At 50.0% G+C, this 20,320-nt stretch overlaps 2 protein-coding genes across 2 annotated transcripts in view; one reads left to right on the forward strand and one right to left on the reverse strand.

Moving 5' to 3' along the window:
* The first annotated feature begins 735 nt into the window (after positions 1-735).
* AGMAT (agmatinase) lies at positions 736-15,387 on the forward strand. Its single transcript, XM_053280918.1, has 7 exons — positions 736-1,341; positions 3,953-4,155; positions 4,677-4,725; positions 6,104-6,299; positions 7,804-7,983; positions 9,218-9,302; positions 13,211-15,387. Exons 1-7 carry the CDS (start codon positions 941-943, stop codon positions 13,282-13,284), a joined length of 1,188 nt encoding a protein of 395 aa, XP_053136893.1. The 5' UTR covers positions 736-940; the 3' UTR covers positions 13,285-15,387.
* A 516-nt stretch (positions 15,388-15,903) lies between these two features.
* The window catches only part of DNAJC16 (DnaJ heat shock protein family (Hsp40) member C16), a 30,780-nt gene continuing 26,363 nt past the window's right edge, over positions 15,904-20,320 (reverse strand). Inside the window, exon 15 of the mRNA XM_053280916.1 lies at positions 15,904-19,835. Coding sequence (XP_053136891.1) covers positions 19,442-19,835 — 394 coding nt within the window. The 3' untranslated portion in view covers positions 15,904-19,441. The remainder of the gene's footprint in view (positions 19,836-20,320) is intronic.

A 20,320-nucleotide genomic window follows, 5' to 3' on the forward strand; every position in this document is an offset into this window, starting at 1 on the left:
CCACATGGCAGCATCTCAACAGTGTATTTTGTGATGACATCATCCGCCCCAGTTCAAGATGGCAGATGTGTGAACTGAAAGCAGACTAACATTTGCTTCTTTAACATGCATTTATTTAATGCATTTCGATACCACCCTTATATCAAATCTCAGGGTAGTTTATGTTTATCTCACTGAAAGGCGAGTTGGTTAGCAGGCATCGGCAGGTCCATTTACATTTGAAAAGGAAACAAAATGTAAATAAAACCAGGCAATTGGGCCTGCACGTTTGCAGCACAATGGGGGCTTCTTTTGTGAACTTCGTTGTTTCTCAATCAATCCATCAAATTTATTATTACGGTCTGTGACCAGAAAACAAACAAACAAGGAATGAAAACAATACAATGCAATAAAACTATACAACATCAAAATAATAAATTCCATAAAACGGAGCTACAAGGATGGCAAGGTCATACACAGCTAAGTTTATCTAGTCTCATTTTCCCTGCTGCAGCACAGAATCTTGCACTCTTCGTTGTTTCTTTTACATTATAACATGGACTTAACGCAGACTTCAAAGAGCTCAATGCAAATGCGTTGAGGGCTGAGGGAGATCCCCAGACGCTGCCAATGATACGGCGGGGGGGGGGGGAGAGGATCCCATTCGGGACAAGAGATTTTTGCCTCCGATACGGGACATCCCGGGACTTTTGAGAACGCTAATCTCAATAGTTTACCCGGAGTTTAGAATGGAGAGCTGTAAAATTGCACACAGTGCCGAGAGAGTGCATGAGGAAAGTAGGCTTCATTTCCCAAGACTGAGCACTTGGGAGGGAGATTTATGTGCACAGGGTTTGCCCTTTGAACCGGGGAGGAGAGAAGGCAGGCAGGAGTGCCAGAGGGGGTGTTTCCCTCCTGGGTAGGGCTTGCTTTGCCCATTCCCCTGGCCCTGCCTTCCAGAATGGCTCCCCTCCACGGCTTATTGCAGAGGGTGGTCTGCAGAACCAGCTTCACTCTTGGCATGCGATCTCGGCCACTCTCAAGGTCTCTGGCGAGCGTCCTCCGCCCTGCTCTGCTCAGCGCCAGCAGCCAGCATGTCCGGGGTGCCACAGCTTCTCCTTGGACCGGTTCCCTGCCCAGAGGCCACGGCCGAGCCTTCGTGGAAAGGGCCTCTCCCAAGGGGTTTTCTCCTGGCCGCTTTGCCTCGGGCTTCAACGTCCCTCCCAGCGCTGAGTTTATAGCCAGGCCCGTGGGGGTCTGCTCCATGTTCAAGCTGCCCGTCCAGGCTTCCGCAGAAGGTCTGGATGCCGCCTTTGTCGGGGTCCCTCTCGACACAGGGACCTCCAACCGGCCTGGAGCCAGGTAAGCAGGGACTGGTCTGAGCAGGGCAGATATCGAGGAAGCTGCCACAGACCGAGTCTGGCCCTTGTTCCATCGAGCTCAGTATGGTCTTCACAGACTGGCAGCGGCTTCTGCAGGGTTGCAGGCGGGAGTCTCTCTCAGCCCTATCCTACGATGCTTACGATGGCTACTGTTTATATACCGCTTTTCGAGAAAGTTTCCAAAGCGGTTTACATAGAAAAAGGAAGAATAAATAAGATGGTTCCCCCAAGGACACACAGAAAATGGAAATGTAAGATAAACAACCACTGGGGTTGGACAGGGTCAGTTGCTCTCCCTCTGCTAAATATGAGAGACTCACCACTTGGAAAGGTGCCTCTTTGCACAGTTAGCAGGAGTCCTGGAAATGCCAGGGAGGGAACGTGGAACCTTCTGCATGCAAGCATTCAATTGCTCTTCCCAGAGCAGCCCTGTCCCCTAAGGGGCGGGGGGGATATCTTACAGTGCTCACGTGTAGTCTCCCATCCAAATGCAAACCAGAGCAGACCCTGCTTAGCAAAGGGGACAACTCATGCTTGCTAGCACAAGACCAGCTCTCCTTTGAAAGCTGAAGATTCTTGGTTGAAGAAGTTTGGGATGTTTCACCTGGAGAAGAGTTGGTTCAGTTCAACTCTGAACAGTCAAATTGAACCAGTTCGACGTTGAACACATACGACGTCAAACCTGTTCGCTCATCGCTACCGGGGGAATGTTCAGGGATGCATGTAAAACCAAACACATGCAGTTCTGTTCAAGTCCAATTCAGACTAGAACCAAACCGGGCAAACCCGTTTTCGGCATACCCCTAAGAAGGCATAATCTGCCCAGCCCTTTTACCCAGCAGATTACCAATAAAGGAGAACTTCAGTATTCACAGGGATTCCATCCTCCGCTACTACTGCAGATATAGAAACCATCGGGAAAAGTCCAAAAAACGGGGCAAAAGGCCTTAGAAATGTGGGGTGGTGAAATGTGAAATTGCTGACCTCCTTGCTAAAATATACGTATAACTTATCCCTGCAATCAGGCTCTCTGTATCGGAGAACTGGAAAGAAGCAAATGTAACTGATTACATTTACACGCTGGCTTATCATGCCCTTATGCAAAACTCTGGCGTGGCCAAATCTGGAGTACTGCGTACAGTTCTGGTCACCACATCTCAAAAAGGACATTGTAGAACTGGAAAAGGTGCAGAAGAGGGCAACCAAGATGATCAGGGGCCTGGAGCCCATTTCTTATGAGGCAAGGCTACAACACCTGGGGCTTTTTAGTTTAGAAAAAAAAATGAGGTCTATAAAATCATGCATGGTGTGGAGAAAGTGGAGAGAGAGAAATTCTTCTCCCTCTCACAGAACACCAGAACCAGGGGTCATCCCATGAAATTGATTGCCAGGAAATTTAGGACCAACAAACGGAAGTATTTTTTTAAACAACTTGCATAATCCACAAGATGTGGTGACCACCAACAACCTGGATGGCTTGACGAGGGGTTTGGATAACTTCATGGAGGAGAGGTCTATTAAGGGCTACTAGTCAGAGGGCTGTGGGCCACCTCCAGCCTCCAAGGCAGGATGCCTCTGAGTACCAGTTGCAGGGGAGTAACAGCAGGAGAGAGGGCGGGCCCCTTTCAACTCCTGCCTGTGGCTTCCAGCGACATCTGGTGGGCCACTGTGTGAAACAGGATGCTGGACTGGATGGGCCTCCTTGGGCCTGATCCAGCAGGGCTCTTCTTTTCCCAACTGTTCTAAATTTGATCCACCACCACCCCCGACCTGCAGGTTCATGGACTTAACCCTTTTAAAACCTCCCCACACACACGTATACTGAGGTCGGGTATCTGTTACCCGGCTGCTGATACACAAATCCTCAGATGCTGGATCCGTGGATATCGAGGTTCAAAAAATTTAGAAAAAAACTAGGATTCAGGTGAATGCCGTACAGTAGTACTTGGATTCACTTGAATCCAAGACTAGGTTTCCCCCAAGTTCTTTGATGTTGGAAATGGGCGGGGTGTGTGTGTGTATGTTTCATCTTAAATGCAGGGTCTCTTCCTTTCGGGTAAATGGCATAACCTATATTTAACCCATATTTTTTAGAGGGGGTCACCTTAAATTCAGGTTTCTATTCAGGTAAATATGGTAGTTATCTTGGTGGCTGCAAAGGGAAGCTGATTTCGTCACAGGCTACCACCGAGAAGGAGCTTGTGCCTCCCGAGGGCAGGACAGGAACCGATAGGCTGGAATTACAGAGAAGCAGATTTAGGTTAGACATCAGGAGGAATTTCCTGGCTGCAAAGGATGTTGGGCAGTGCCACTGTCGGCCCCATGCGGGGGTGGGATCTCCTTCGCTGGAGGTTTTCAAACAGAAGTTGGACAACCATCTTCAGGGATGCCAGAGCAGATTCCTCCACTGAGCAGGGGGGTGGACTAGATGACCTCTAAGGTCCCTTCATGCACTAACATTCTACAATTCTAAGACTGAATTTGTGGCCCTCCTGGCTGCACGTTTCACAGGGTCCTCAGCACTTCTAGGCACATGCACTGTGTCCAGGGAAGATGCGTCACAGACTCACCTCTGACCGCTTCTCTTCCAGGTTTGGCCCTCGCCACATTCGGGCTGAGTCCTCGATGGTGAGGCAGCATAACCCAGCTACCGGGGCCAATCCGTACGACTCCCTCATGGTCGCCGACATTGGGGACGTGAACGTCAACCTGTATAACCTGAAGGACAGCTGCCGACAAATCCGAGAAGCCTTCCAAAAGATTGTGGCGGGGGGCTGCAGACCCCTGACGCTGGGTAAGTCTGCGATGACAGAGGAGTAGATCCCCTTGAGGATGACTTTGCATGCCTTGACAGTTTCCTGGTCAATATCCATCAGAGCGAGATCCTGCTCTTTCGTGAACATATCAAATCCTTGCCATTTCTTCATGTGGCAATGAGTTCCAAAGTTTGTTTATGCCAGGTGCAAAATGCAATAAAGAGGTGGCCGAGCCCCACCAGCTGCTGGCAGACGATCCTAGAAAGAAAGACAGTCTTAGAAAGTGCTTGCTCCTTTAACCTTGTTTTGGAGGCGGGCTCCAGAGGCAGGCTTGCCACCACGATCCGAGCAGTTCTGGCACAATCCGGCCACGATTCAGCGGTTCTCACACTCAGGGGAAACCGGGCTGGGATTCCGTGGCCCGGTTTCCCCTGCGCATGAGAACAGCCTCTCTGATTCGTATGTGGTGTTTGTTTTTAAAGCCCCAAATGTCTGGCATCAGATCAACAGAGCAACTGTCAAATCATCTTAGAGTTTCCGCTCTTCTCTGTCGTCGCAGGTGGAGACCACACCATCACGTACCCCATCCTGCAGGCTGTGGCAGAAAAGTGAGTACGGATCGGAGGCACCCCTGATGAGCGGCTGCTCCTTCCAGTGCTGGGGGCGGCGTGACCAATACTCAGGGTTGCATCAGGGCTTACATCCTAAAGCAATTCAGTTCTGGGGTGGATCTGCCAAACCTCCAAGATGGGCAGAGGACATGCTGTGGCAGAGTCCAGGAGAGCTGGCCTAGTGGAGAGCAAGCGCGAATTGTCCCCTTTGCTAAGCAGGGTCCACCCTGGTTTGCATTTGAATGGGAGACTACATATGTGAGCACTGTAAGATCTTCCCCTCAGGGGATGGAGCCGCTCTGGGAAGAGCAGAAGATTCCAAGTTCCCTCCCTGGCAGCATCCCCAAGATATAGGGCTGAGAGAGAGACTCCTGCCTGCAACCTTGGAGAAGCCGCTGCCAGTCTGTGCAGACAAGACTGAGCTAGATGGACCAATGGTCTGACTCAGTATATGGCAGCTTCCTATGTTTCTATGAAGCAATAGCTACTGCTGCAGGCACATGTTCATTTATATATCTACAAATAAAGCATTATTTTATGGCACCCTTATGATATGCAACCTAATGGTGCTGCGGGGAAATAACTTGCCTAGTGAGCAAGAGGTTGCCGGTTCGAATCCCCACTGATGTGTTTCCCAGACTATGAGAAACACCTCTATCGGGCAGCAGCGATATAGGAAGATGCTGAAAGGCCTCATCTCATACTGCACGGGAGGAGGCAATGGCCAACCCCTCCTGTATTCTACCAAAGACAACCACAGGGCTCTGTGGGCGCCACGAGTCGACACCAACTTGACTGCACAACTTTACCTTTATGATAGGATAGGATATTATGGTACCCTTTTGGGGCCATAACTCAGTGTAAGAGCACCTGCTTGCTTGCATGCAGAAGGTTCCGAGATCCCTCCCTGGAAGCATCTCCAAGATAGGGCTGAGAGAGACTCTTGCCTGCAACCTTAGAGGATGCTGCCATATACTGAGTCAGACCCTTGGTCCATCTAGCTCAGTCTTGTCTGCACAGACTGGCAGCGGCTTCTCCAAGGTTGCAGGCAGGAGTCTCTCTCAGCCCGATCTTGGAGATGCTGCCAGGGAAGGAACTTGGGACCTAGATGCTCTTCCAAGGCTCCATCCCCTGAGAGGAATACCTTACAGTGCTCACCCATTCAAATGCAAACCAGGGTAGACCCTGCATAGCAGATGGGACCATTCCTGCTCACCACCCCCATGTAGCCCCACACTACACCGACCTGACCCCTCAGCCTTGCCACAGCGGCGATAGGTTTTGGGGGAAGACTCAAGCCAGATCCTGGATGGCAGGGTGGGTGGATTTCTCTTGCACACTTGTGGCATTGCTTTTCTCTCTCTCTCTCCATCAGGCACGGCCCCGTGGGGCTAGTGCACGTAGACGCTCACACCGACACGGGTGATCAAGCGCTGGGGGAGAAGCTCTATCACGGGACGCCTTTCCGGCGCTGTGTGGACGAGGGACTCCTGGACTGCAAACGGGTCGTGCAGATCGGAATCCGGGGCTCTTCCTACGCTTGCGATCCGTACAAGTATTGCAGGGACCAGGTAAAGCCACCAGTTTGTTACGAGGTGCCCAAAACTGCTAGGTGTGTGCTGCCCAAAGCGCATTCAGAAGACCAAAAGCCCTCCCTGCGGGGTCTGGGCAACGAGACCGCGTGAAGGCATTTCATTTATTACACACACACACACACACACACACACACACTTTAAATTCATAAAACAGATAAAAATCACAATCGATAAAAGCACATTTTAAAAAATTTAAAATTTGGAAGGTGATGCAATTTAATCTGTTTTAATGATGCAAAGAAGCAGGATTCTTTTTCTGCAATCTGTGTCTCCTGGGGCAACTCAGCCATTGAACTGAGTGGATTGAGCAATCCTCTTGCAACGTCCAGGTCCCTGGTATCTCCAGCAGGAAGGATTGCATAGCAGGGCTAGGAAAGACCCTGGTTTTATGGAAGTGAGCATAAATGGTCTCCTTTGCTAAGCAGGCTCCACCCTGGTTTGCATTTGGATGGGAGTCTACATGTGTGAGCACCGTAAGAGTTTCCCCTTAAGGGATGGGGCTGTTCTGGGAACAGCACCTGCCTGCTTGCATGCAGAGGGTTCCAAGGTCCCTCTCTGGCATCTCTAGGTAGGGCTGGGAGAGTCCTGTCTGCAACCCTGGAGAAGCTGCTGCCAGTCAGTGTTGACATTAGTGAGCTAGATAGACCAAGGGTCAGACTCAGTCAACAGCAGCTTCCTAGGTTTCTAAGGTGGGAAGAATGGTAATAAATGGTTGGAACAGCAAGAGCAGTACATTATTTCCATGTAGAAAGGTTCTCTGCAGTACAATCCCATTGCTTCTAAGCTTCCTTCAGGGCCCTCTGAGAGAGAGAGAGAGAGATTTGCCTCTGAGACAGCAGTTAACTTAGTAGGAACTCAGCCCTACCTGGAGGCTTTACAGACAGGGCTTCTACTCCGAATCTCCTTTGGGAGAGAGTGTGTGTTCACACACCAGCCAAACTTACCCCAAAGTCCCTTTGAGATCTTTGGATCCACTCCACACACAAATCGGGCTTTGTCTTGCGAATTCTAGCCTCTCTCGAGGTATTGCCAGGTTTTTAAAATGCAGGGTTTAAGCGACTTTTTCTGAAAACGCCTGAGCCAATAGGGAGAGGCAAGGCACTGACTAGAATCATTAGCATGATAAGAGGGATGCTCTCTTTAGAAATGCAGATATAGCTCTTTAGAAAGCTCCCCCCCCACCCCCACTGGCTAGAAGGAAAACACGGAAGCATGCCATGTGAACTTGCATCAAAACAAAACCCGAGAGCAGAGGGGAGGGGCTGCTTCCCCTCAATGCCCCGAGTGCGATTCAAAGGGGCTTCGCTCAACATTTACCCCGCAGCATGAAGCCCTGTGCGAATAACGCCCTGGAAATCCTGGGCACCACTAAATTACTCAACAAGACATAACCGATATGGGGGGGCTCTCTTCACAGGGATGGGTCTGTACTAGGATTCTCTGTTCAGAAGCTTTTCTTCTCTTCTTCTCATTCCAACAGGGCTTTCGGGTAGTGCCAGCAGAAGATTGCTGGTTCAAGTCGCTAGTCCCTTTGATGGCGGAGGTGAGAAAGCAGATGGGGGAGAAGCCCGTGTATATCAGCTTTGATATTGATGGCATTGATCCCGCGTATGCACCTGGCACTGGCACACCTGAGATTGCTGGCCTCACCCCCAGCCAGGTAAGATACCTGCAAAAGGCAGAAAGCATTATAGCAGACAGCAGCTGTTCCCTGCTAACTGAGCAAAGAGACGCCTTTTTAAAGTGCGGATTCTCTTGTATTTAGCAGGGGGAGAGCAACTGGCCCTATCCATCCCCAACACAGCATCCCTCCAGTGGCTGTTGAATAGTCTGAGGCCTATTCAGACATCCTGTTGTATGTAGACAGGTGTCTGTACACATACATATGCGTTTGTGTGAATATACACTCAGTTGAAAAGTGAACCTGGGTACAGATCCCTCAAATGCAGGACACAGATGGGAATTGTACTACTCTGCACACATTGAACATTATGTGTAGATTATTTTGCATATGGACCCTGCACTGGTTGTCATTGAACATAGGAACCTGCCATATACTGAGTCAGACCCTTGGTCTATCTAGCTCAGTATTGTCTTCACAGACTGGCAGCGGCTTCTCCAAGGTTGCAGGCAGAAGTCTCTCTCCCAGCCCTCTCTTGGAGATGCCGCCAGGGAGGGAACTGGGAACCTTCTGCTCTTCCCAGAGTGGCCCCATCTCCTGAGGGGAATAGGCCACATGTAAGATTAAGTCTGGTATTATGCAGATATTAAGGTATTATGCAGATGCAGCTAGTATGTTGTATTACTTGTATTATCCCTGGCGCAGTGGTGGTGCAGTGGTAAAACTGCAGCCCTGTAACCAGAAGGTTACAAGTTCGGTCCTGACCAGGGGCTCAAGGTTGACTCAGCCTTCCATCCTTCCGAGGTCGGTAAAATGAGTACCCAGAATGTTGGGGGCAATATGCTAAATCATTGTAAACCGCTTAGAGAGCTCCGGCTATAAAGCGGTATATAAATGTAAGTGCTATTGCTATTGCTATTGCTATTATCTTTACTGTGATTTTTACTGCTTTTCTTTCATGTTGTTGGGTCAATGGCCGTGATAAAGTATCTATCTATCTAAGCGAAGGGGGATATCTTCCTGTGCTCACACACGTAGTCTCCCATTCCAATGCAAACCAGGGTGGACCCTGCTTAGCAAAGTGGACACTGCATGCTTGCCATCACAAGACCAGCTTGCTACCACAAGGCATAGCATGCAAACACAGAGCTCCTCTTGCAACAGAAACTTAGGAAGATTCCCTTCTACTAAATAAAGGTCCACCCACTAATTCAAAGCAACTGGATCTCACAATTTCCCTGCACCCCTCACGACTTCTCTTGCTTTCAAACAGGCTTTGGAGATCATTCGTGGTTGCCAAGGTCTTAATATCGTTGGAGGCGACCTTGTTGAAGTGGCCCCGATATACGATGCTTCTGGTGAGTAGAGAGAAGACCACCGTGTATATTTTGACACCTGTCATTTTAGCCTGCAGTTGACGGGGCATTTGCTTCACCAAATGCTAAACTGCTATGCTGGGCATCTTTGACCTTAGCGAATTCCATTCTGCCTTAATTCAGATTTAACAAGAATATCTATCATTGATTCCAGCACTGGGGCATGCATCCTCTGTCAATTCATTCTCTCCTCTCCTCTCCCTTCCTTTCTCAATGTATTTTATTATTCTTTATTTATTTGAAATATTTATACCCCGCCCCTCCAGCACACTACTGCTTGGGGCAGCTTACAACAATAAGATAGATACAAGATACAATAAAAGTTATAAAATTAACCAAATTAAATGAGAAACGTTAGAAGTCAGATTAAAAACCACAATCAGTATTAGCTTCAAATTAAAGGTTATTTTAAAAGCTAAAAAACCTGAAAGTTATAAAACGCTAAAGAACTTACCAGATATAACAAAAAATGGAGCATTAAAAAGCCTCTTTAAAAAGATGTGTTCTTAGTTGTCTCTTAAAGACACTGAGGGAGGGAGCATGGCGAGGCTCTTCAGGGAGGGCGTTCCAAAGCCGAGGGGCCACAACCGAAAAGGCCCTGTCTCCAGCCAGATCTCTGTTAGTGGCATAAGCAGGGCCTGAGACGATGAACGGAGGGCCCTGGCAGGTTCGTATGGGTGAATACAAGCCGACAGGTACCCCAGCCTCAAGCCATGTAGGGATTTAAAGGTCAAGACCAGCACCTTGAATCTAGCCCAGAAGCGGACCGGTATGTGTACATATGAATTGGTGAAACACTGCAAAAAAGCAATATTATTTTTCTGCCATGATTTACTAATCAAGGAAAGCAAAACAAAACAAAACAAGAATTTCTGTTAAAAACTAATCTGCCTATTCCCCCCCCCACACACTATAATCTTAATTGATCATTATCTTCTCATTAATCCACTTCCACCTCAAACATTCACTTGGCCGCCATCTTGAATTGGGGTGGATGACATCACAAACTACGCCATTGAGGTGTTCCCTAGGTGTCCCTCCAACTGTACCAGATTTGGTTCAAATTGGTTCCCGTGTCCACCATCTTGAACTGGGGCAGATGACATCATCATGAACTACACCACTGAGTGCCCCTGTGTGTTACTACAACTGTACCAAATTTGGTCCAAATCGGTCCAGGCATTGTGAAGTTGATAGTGTGTGTGTGGGCGGGGGGATGGATGGACCAATGGATGCGCACACACAGAGCATCCATGTTATGAGTTATCTCATAGGCTTACTTCCCTTAAAGAAAGTAGGCTGAGAGGGAGAGGGAGAGAGATTGACTTTCTCAAAGTGCCTCTGCCCTTTATTACAGCTTTATTGTAATGCCTGATACATTTCAGATATCACACTCATTCACACCATCAGAACCTGGGTAAGAGATGTGCCCGGCCCGAGTTCAGTAGCTGCATATGCTCTCCTGTTTTCTGATTGATTGTGAGTTAAAAACAAGGTCGGAGATGGGGAGATTGCTTGTTTATCCCTACCCAGACTCTGTCCCCAACTTCGGGACAAGGTAAAGTCAAGTCGTGCTGTCGGGTCGGTGTCAACTCCTGGCGCCCACAGAGCCCTGTGGTTGTCTTTGGTAGAATACAGGAGGGGTTGACCATTGCCTCCTCCCACGCAGTATGAGATTATGCCTTTCAGCACGTTCCTATAGTGCTGCAGCCTGATAGAAGTGTTTCCTGTAGTCTGGGAAACATACCAGCGGGGATTCGAACCAGTAACTTGCTCCCTAAGCAAGTTACATCCCTGCTGCACCATCAGGTGGCTTTTGGGATGAGGTGCGGGGGCAGGTTCCTACCCAACTGGGCCTTGCTTCTAACATGCATGCGATCAGCAAACAGGAGGACAGGTCAATCAAGGGCTACTAGTCTGGTGGCTATAGGCCACTTCCAGCCTCAGAGGCAAGGTGTCCCTAAATCCCAGTTGCAGGGGAGCAACAGCAGGAGAAAGGGCATGCCCCTCCTCTCTTGCCTGTGGGCTTCTCGGAGGCATCTGGTGGGCCACTGTGGGAAACAGGATGCTGGGCTAGATGGGCCTCCTTGGGCCTGATCCAGCAGGGCTCTTCTTATGAGTGTGTCCAGCCCCAAGCTTGGAAAGGATGTTTCCTACCCACGTTCTGATCATGTGAACCTTTGCCAGGGGCTGTCTTAGAGAATAGTCCCAGACATCAGAATAAAGAGTCATCAACCAAAGAGTCAACTGAATAGGTCTGATGCTCCACTAGCACCTCCCTCATTCCTTCAGTGCACTGACTGACAAGCACCATCACAGGAGGATGGCTGAGTGGTACACAAACCAGACCACCCATGACTCATGTACAGTAAGGTCACACTCACTGGTGACAGAGGAGAGCTGGTCTTGTGGTAGCAAGCATGACTTGTCCCCTTAGTTAAGCAGGGTCCACTCTGGTTACATATGAATGGGAGACTTGATGTGTGAGCACTGGAAGATCTTCCCCTCAAGGGATGGAGCCGCTCTGGGAAGAGCAGAAGGTTTCAATTTCCCTCTCTGGCATCTCCAGGATTGGGCTGAGAGAGAGATTCCTGCCTGCAACTTTGAAGAAGCTGCTGCCAGTCTGTGCAGACAATACTGAGCTAGATGGACCAATGGTCTGACTCAGTATATAGCAAATGAGCCAATGGTCTGGCTCAGAATATGGTAGCTTCCTATCTTCCTATAATATTTAGTTGTACATGGCCAGCTGTGGTCATACAAACGTAAGAACAGCCCTGCTGGATCAGGCCCGAGGAGGTCCATCAGCATCCTGTTTCACATCACCAGATGCTGCTGGAAGCCTACAGTCAGGAGTTGAAAGGGGCCTGCCCTCTCTCCTGCTGTTATTCCCCTGCAACTGGTACTCAGAGGCATCCTGCCTTTGATGCTGGAGGTAGCCCTCCGACTAATAGCCGATGATGGTAGCCCTCCATGAAGTTATCCAAACCCCTCTTAAAGCCATCCACGTGGTTGGCTGTCAGCACATCTTGTGGTAGAGAATTCCACAAGTGGATTATGTGTTGTGTAAAAAAGTACTTCCATCTGTTGATCCTCAGTTTTATGGCAATCCATTTCATGAGATGACCCCTGGTTCTAGTGTTGTGTGAGAGGGAGAAGAATTTCTCTCTCTCCACTTTCTCCACACCAGGCATGATTTTGTAGACCTCTCTCATGTCTCCCCGCAGTCATCTTTTTTCTAACCAAAATAGCCCCAGGTGTTGTAGCCTTGCCCCATAAGGAAGGTGCTCTAGGCTCCTGATCATCTTGGTTGCCCTTTCAGTCGTTTGCATCTGTGCGCAGAATGAGTTTTGTTCTGGGCGGTAGTATCAAGGCAGTGTCACATGTACACATGCGTTGAGACTGGGGCCTTCCTGATTCATCCTGAGCAGGATCTAAAATTAACTGAGCAGACATTAAAAAAAACCTGTGACTGCATGCGCGTGCACACGCCTTAGAGGGAAAACCGATGGCCAGGAAAGATTACATGTCAGAATCACAGGGCCAGCTGTTAAGGAGTTTGGAATGAGGTCTCTCTTCTCCCATTTCCTCAGTCCCAAGACAGCAGATTCCTCTTGACCCTGGTTTAGAGACGTGCGCACTGAAGCTCGGAGAACGAGATTTTCTGCAAGCTTAACACCCTGCTAACTCTCCGCTTCCCGGCTAGTTAGGCTAGCACAGAGGTGCTGGCCAATGCTCAGTTCTCTTTACTGGCCAACTTGTTTTAATTGTTTTTATTATGCTGTAAACCGCCCTGAGCCATTTTGGAAGGGCTTCAAATTTGGAAGGGCTACAAATCAAATCAATCAATCAATCAATTTATGGGATGTCTTCACTCTTTTTGCTTATAGGTAACACAGCCCTCCTGGGAGCAAATCTGCTGTTTGAGATGCTGTGTGTCCTCCCTGGAGTGAAGACTACATAAGCCATTTCAGAGAAGTTTCCGTTTCCTCACAGAAGATGCCCTTAATATAAAATGGGAATCCTGTCTAGAACCCAGGATGTGTCTCCTACATGTTCTGGATCTGTGTCTCGCTTTCCACTCCCTCTCCCCTTTTCAGATGAAGTCTAAAACAATAATCGGAATAGCTGAGCATGTGCCTGGTTGAAATGGTAGAGACCATGAACCTACAACACAAGTCCTTGACAATCTTGGGGTGTTTTTTTAGCAAACCAAGTCATGGCTTCAGTGAAAACCCTAAGAGCGTTCAAGTCACTGTTTAGATCTTAGAAAGCAGAGCATTTTAGCAAGCAGAGTATTTGCATTTTAGAAAGCTGAGCATCCCACTGGTGTGGGGGGGGTACCATGGGGTGTGATTTTGAGAGTGGGGCCAGGGAAGAGAATTATAGCACAGAGCATGAATCTGCAGAATCCTAATCCTAGGCAAAGAACGTAATCTTTTGCAAAAATATATACAAATTTACTTTGTTAACTTGCATCTATGTATTCATAGCACAGAATAAGGATCTAAAAACAGCCCTGTAGGAGGAACCTGATAGCTCCATTTTAGTTCAGCATTCTGTTTCCTAAAAGACATCCAGAAGGCCTTCTCTTGTCCTCAGCACCTGATAATGAGGGGTATACTGCCTCTGAACATTTGGCTATCACAGCTGATGGCCATTGATGGACCCAACTAGCAAGTATCTCTCTAGCTTTTGTGTGGCAGTGAATGCCACAAAAGCATCATGTGGGTTGGGCTAGATGTCCTCCAGGACTCTGTGGGCAGCTTGGCAATAAATACAAAGCGACTAGAAAGGGATCAGAGATTCCTGGCAAGTGGGTTCTCCAGTCGGGCTTTGTCAAGTCGATTTCATAAGGACATAAGAACAGCCCTGCTGGATCAGGCCCAAGAAGGCCCATCTAGTCCAGCCTCCTGTTTCCCACAGTGGCCCACCAGATGCCCTTGAGAAGCCCTCAGGCAAGAAGTGAGGGCATGCCCTCTCTCCTACTCTTACTCCCGTGCAACTGGTACTCGGAGGCATCTTGCCTCTGAGGCTGGAGGTGGCCCACAGCCACCAGACTAGTAGTCCTTGATAGACCTGTCCTCTATGAATTTGTCCAAGCCCCCTTTAAAAGCCAACTTCATACCTTGGTGACCAAAGTCAGAGGAATCTTGGGAGAAAGGGGGCCAGGAACCAGAGTTGGGCTGCTTCAGATAACACACCTGATGGGACTCTCCGGTTCCCTTCCTTACTTTGGGGCATATGAAGTTGTCCTATAATTGGGGGCTACCAGTATGTGTAGGCTTTAGGCTGGTTCTGACCATCGTCACTAGGGGAGGAGACATCTCCTACCTCAGTTGAAGAGCTGCAAGCGCTCCACAGTTCTGCCCATTAGCGTGAATGTAGAACAAGGTTGAAAGTGGTCCAGCCAGGTTGCAGGGTTCCAGAGCTGGAAGATGTTCACCCTTCCCAGCTTCCACCAACCTTTTTTTTACATTCACCGGCCATCTGTAATCAGGAGCACCGACAGCTCTTACCCTAGTTATGACGGTCAGAACAGCCTGTTCTGCATGGATTCTGCCACTCTTTCAAAATGAGAGTGTTGGGGCAGCAAAGAAAGGTTAAAGAAAAGAAACCTGCCGTCTCCCAAACGCCTCTGAAGGTCTTTTCACTTCTCTCTAGACTTTCTTTATTGCATATAAAAGGTTAATCGAACAGGAATCTGTTAAAGACAAACTTTTCGACATAAAGACATCATTTTCAATGCTTGATGTTTAACACGGTTTGAACCGGCATTCCTCTATAGCAAAACGGAAACTCTCCCAAGCCAATCACCTGAAGCTGACGAAAAGCACAGGGGAGAAGAGATAAGGACACTTTCCCAAGCTCAGCACTAACGGGGCGAGGTGGAGAGGAAAGGAACAAGTTAGACAGTACACCCTTTAGAGGCCAATATCTCTTGGAATTTCTTTAGGTTCCTCTCTACCATTAACAACCAGGTTTCAGTTTATCAATGTACAACGCTTCTCTGATTTCCCTTTTAAGTGTGCAACGTTCTGTCTCCAAAATACACACTTTGAGTGGTGGTGTTTTTCCTTTGTGCCTCTCTCCCTTGTGTATCGACCAAAGTGTTTCCCGATTAATGCACTTTGAGTCTGCAAGATGTTCTTTAAACCTACCCCATAGAGGCCTTCCAGTTTCTCCCACAGAACATTCACCACCATCTGCACAAGCAATCTTATGAACAACACTGTTTGGTTTACAGGTGCCTTCCCTATCTTCACACACTGGGCAAGCTTCAGTTTCACATCTTTTTATCATATAGCCTCGATCTCACCAAATGTTGCCTTAAGGTCTTAGCTGTTCAGCAAGCCATACTGGCCTCAATTCCCTTGCTTCATTGAAATTATGAGCCTGTCTGATAAAAGTCTCAGAGATCACCAATATTGTGCTGTAACTGCAATCGAGAGAGGCTGTGTGCCACTTTGTGTAACACCTGGGCACTGGAACTCAGTGGTGACTAACATGAGACTGCCAGAGGCTGTTCCGTCTACCTGCGTGCTAAGCTGACGTGGACTCATTTCCAAACAGAGCCATCGGATGATCACACATTAAAATAGTTTATTTCAGTTGCGAATCTGTCAGAGTCTTAAAGCGACAAAAAAACCAATAATCGAAAACCCAACCAGAACTCAGTGCCTGTTGACAAATACAAAATAAAAATAATTAAGACAATCTGCTCAATAAATTACTTCTCCCCCACTCCCTGACAAGAGTATCAAAAGTGCAAAATATGTGGCTGCCTTTTCAAACCGCTCCCCCACCATAACCGCTGGGTTATGGCTAGCCGTCGTTCCTGACATTTGGGAGAGTGCAGAAGACAAGGTGGCCGCCCCGAGAAGGGAGCAGCTGGGTCTACCACGGTCATGTCAAAGGAAAAAAACAAAACAGCAGACGTGGAATCGGACACTCTACTAAAATTCCCCTTGAGGAGAGGATTGACATTCGGTTCTAGGAGTTCGGATAAGGCTGCTTTTCGCTTTCTGATATCAGGCAGGGGAAACCTTCCTTTCCTCTGTAAGCCATGAAAGCCCAACTACAGGGGAAATCTGCTCCTTGTCTCATGATGCAAGTTTCTCTTAATGAAATTAATGGATTAATTAGCTGAAGGCAGACATCTTTTGGCAAAGGAGAGCTGGCCCCAGGCCCAAAGTGAGGAGCAGTGATCACTTGGCGATCACTCGCGCGCTCTGCATGATGGCGAGCTGGAGTGCCGACCTCCTCTCCGCCCCAAAGGTGACCCACCTATGAATGGGGCGTCCCGCCCAACTGGGAGACTCTTGCCCACGGAACTGCACGGACTGGACCTCTGGGAGGTTGAGCATCAGCACGAGTGCCCACTTCAGGCATGAGACGGGCTGGGTGCTGGAAGCCGGGCTCCACTCTGCCCAAAGGAGCAGAGACCTCTCTAGTTTCTGGACCAGGACAAGAACCACCACCAACCAGAGATGTGGCAGCCGCTGTTCCTGGGAAGCTCTTTCTCTCCCAGCCTAATAAAAGGGCAGGCCCACCCCCGCTGGTCAAATCCATGCGTTAGCGTCACGCTGAGCATCCTCAAAAGATGTGCAGCTCATTTCTCAAAGACGGCTTTCCCCAACCCCTTCCATGGACGCTTCTCTCCGGTCGCCTTTCTTTAACCAGAAGGCTCCACGGCTGCACGCTAGAATCGTGTGCCCTATTAAGACCAAGCGCAGCGGGAGCATTCAGGGTTCTTGGGACCGGCCAGTCCGAATCAGGGGTGGGCAAACCCGGCCCTCCGGCTGTTGAACAACCCCCATGATGGGAGTTGTGGTTCGACAACAGCCGGAAGGCCACGTCTGCCCACCCCTGCAGTAGATCATCATTATTGTCGTGCGATTTATTACAGGACCCAAATCATTAAGCAGTGCCAGTTGTCTGGCCGGAAGAACCCCTATCTCTAAAACCAATTGCTGATTTCCCGAGGCGGGATCCTTCCGGACCCAGCACGGCTGCGTCATGCTGAGGTTCAGCTCTGCTGGACTCCGACGGCACGTAACAAGATCTCCCTGCCCGACTTCTGCAGAAACCCGAGACCGTCACAGCTGGCCAGGACTGACAGAAATGGATCCGGGAACAAGACGGACACAGCACGGGAAGAGAGTGTCTCCGGAACGGCACCAGCCAGTTTTGTGCCGGGTCGCTCAGCAGCAGTTTCCCAGTTCCGCGGAGGGGGCCTCCAGCAAGCCACTCCTGTGAGAAGGGAAGGCGAAGTCCACCAAAACCAGCTCTGCCGAGAAGGCCGGGGTCACTTAACCAGCCTCACGGCTTCATCCGCACAAGCTGTATCTTCTGTTTCACAAAGACCTGGAACACAAACCCGGCCTCCCCGCAGTTATGACAGCCAGCATGGCAAGAGCGCAAGAGAGCAGATGGCCAAGCCCGTCTGCACCAGGAACGAGCTGGCCGGATGCGGGATCATGCAGAGTCATGCAGCTTGAAAACTCCCTGCATGGAGAGAGCTAGTCCATCAGGGAGAGAGGCCTGTGTGGGATCCCTGCAATGGAGCAGGATGCTACAGACGTGGTGCTTGGTTGGTTGTTTTAAACACGGAGGGGTCTTCAAAAACAGGACACGCCCACCCACAGCACTGTCCAGAGTACCGGAATTTGACCATCATTGGGCAGATCAGGGCCAAAGGAGGAAACCAACCAGAGAGAGATGTTGGATTACACTAAATCGCAGAAACGGCATCAGCCATTCCCCACAGACGGTCACTCGGCAGTCTGGGGGGTGCTGCATCTCGGAAGGAGGTCGGGGGGCAGCCCTGCAGCTTTGTAAACATACCTCCAACTCAAGACCAGTTTCGGAGAGGCCGAAACTCCCAACCGGGGGACGGGAGGGATATTTACCCGCAGGAGACTCAAGTTTCCATGAAACACAGGGTCTCTTAAGTTTGCCCTCTCCCCCCCACCCGGGATGATGCTGGACTCCAACTCCCATCATCCCCTTTGGCTGTCGTGGCAGGGGGATGATGGGAGTTGTAGTCCAAAAACCTCCAGGCGGGGCGGGGGCAAGCCTGAGAAACCTTTAATTATTGACAGCCGTGTTAAGGGCATCGTACCCCCTGACCTGGGAGATACGATCGTTAAGAGGCAATTTAAAGTTCCTTGATACAAAGAAACATCCTTAGTTAGCGTCCTAGAGATGTACCACTTCAAAAAAGAAAGAAAAACGAAAAAAAGTCCAGATGCACAAGCAGGACTTCTAAAGGTGCCTTCCACACGATTCCTAGCAGCTTCTACTGACACAGGCACGGGTTCGAGGAGGGCGAAGAGACGCAGGTCTTTCACAACGCAATCACAGACCACGAGCAGTAAGAAGGCATCGGAAGGAAGCGACCGTTTCAATGGCTCATCGTTTCGTACAGTATTTGCAGCTCGGCTGGCCCTCTCCCCCACCCGTGATGGCTTCACGAAACTGCGAGTGGATTTATTGCGCCAGGCTGCCGGTGGGGGGCAGGCCTCCCCGCGTTCCTGCCCCATCAGCCATTTGGTACAAAAGGGAGATACCCCCAAACACACCCGAGATTGCTTACCACGCGCCGGGGTGTGTGTGTGTGTAAAACCAAAGACTCCCGATACTAAGAGAACCCTTTCCCCCCGTAGCATGCGCGGGAAGAGGGGGAGAGGAGCGTGGCCAGAACTGCACTTAAATGCAAAAAACCAAAAGTTTTTTTTAAAAAAAGGAAAAACGGTACACGCACAAAAAGTGTCCCCCACAGCAGCAAGGCCCGAGGCTCGCGGAGGAGACCCCAGAGGCAGAGGCAGGGCAGGCTGGGAAAGCAGGAGAGGGCGGGGCGCTGGTGCCGTCCGGCCCCCCACTTGTGGAGCCCCTGCACGCGAGGACCTTTTGGTACACAAGTGGGCGGCAGTGCGTTTATTCCCATCGCTCCTAGGCCAAGAAAGGTGGGCGAGAGGCTTCTAAATTCACGGGGCCTAGGAGAACTCCACTAAAAAGCTACTGTCTACCCGACACAAGGTCATGCCCGGAGAAGAGAGGCCCAGGTGGGTCCCCGCGCAGAGTCTGCAGCGACCACTTCCTCCGGCCAAGGCCTCGGCTCAGTCTAGCGACGGCCACGAAGGGATATAAAACCTCTGTAAGGACCCTTCCAAGAGTCGCTCCATCCACAAGGAGAGATGGCTGAGTTTGTTCCTCGCCGACTTGGCCTGCGGGCTGCAGGAGGGGGGCTTCCCGCGGGCCTCGCCGGGGTCGGGATCCTCGCCCGGCCCGCCCGGGACGTCCCCGCCGTCCTCCGACTTGGGCGGCTTGAAGAGGCAGAAGTATTTCTTGTGGCCGTTCAGGGCCAGGACGTAGCCCGTGTAGTCGCGCTCCAGGAAGTGCTTGTCGTACTGGTTGGGGATGGGGGCCGCATCCTGCGCAAACTCCAAGACGTACTCCAGCCACTCCCGGTGCTTGTCCAGGTTCAGGAAGGAGAAGTGGAGGCAGCTGCTCCTGGGGGCGGGAGAAGGAAAAGAGGGCCATTAGGCATCCCTCCCCACTCAGAAGATTGGCTCAGCTTGAGACGAGCTCTGCATGCAAGCCAATCTGAGTGGATTCAGACACTGCTGGGCCACCAATCAGGACTGCATCCCAACTTCCTCTCACAGGAAGCTGCCATATACTGAGTCAGACCCTTGGTCCATCTAGTATTGTCTACTCAGACTGGCAGCGGCTTCTCCAAGGTTGCAGGCAGGAGTCTCCCTCAGCCCCATCTTGGAGATGCTGCCAGGGAGGGAACGTGGGACCTTTTAGGGAATGTATGCATCTCACACTGCGCGGGAGGAGGCAATGGTCAACCCCCTCCTGTATTATACCAAAGAAAACCACAGGGCTCTGTGGGCACCAGGAAACGAAACCGACTCAATGCCACATTTTACCTGAATGATGGGACACCCACTGAAAAGCCCTCTTTGCTTCCAAAGAACCAAAGAATGCAT

Source organism: Hemicordylus capensis, chromosome 16 (genome assembly GCF_027244095.1).
Source record: "Hemicordylus capensis ecotype Gifberg chromosome 16, rHemCap1.1.pri, whole genome shotgun sequence".
NCBI classification, from domain to species: Eukaryota; Metazoa; Chordata; class Lepidosauria; order Squamata; family Cordylidae; genus Hemicordylus; species Hemicordylus capensis.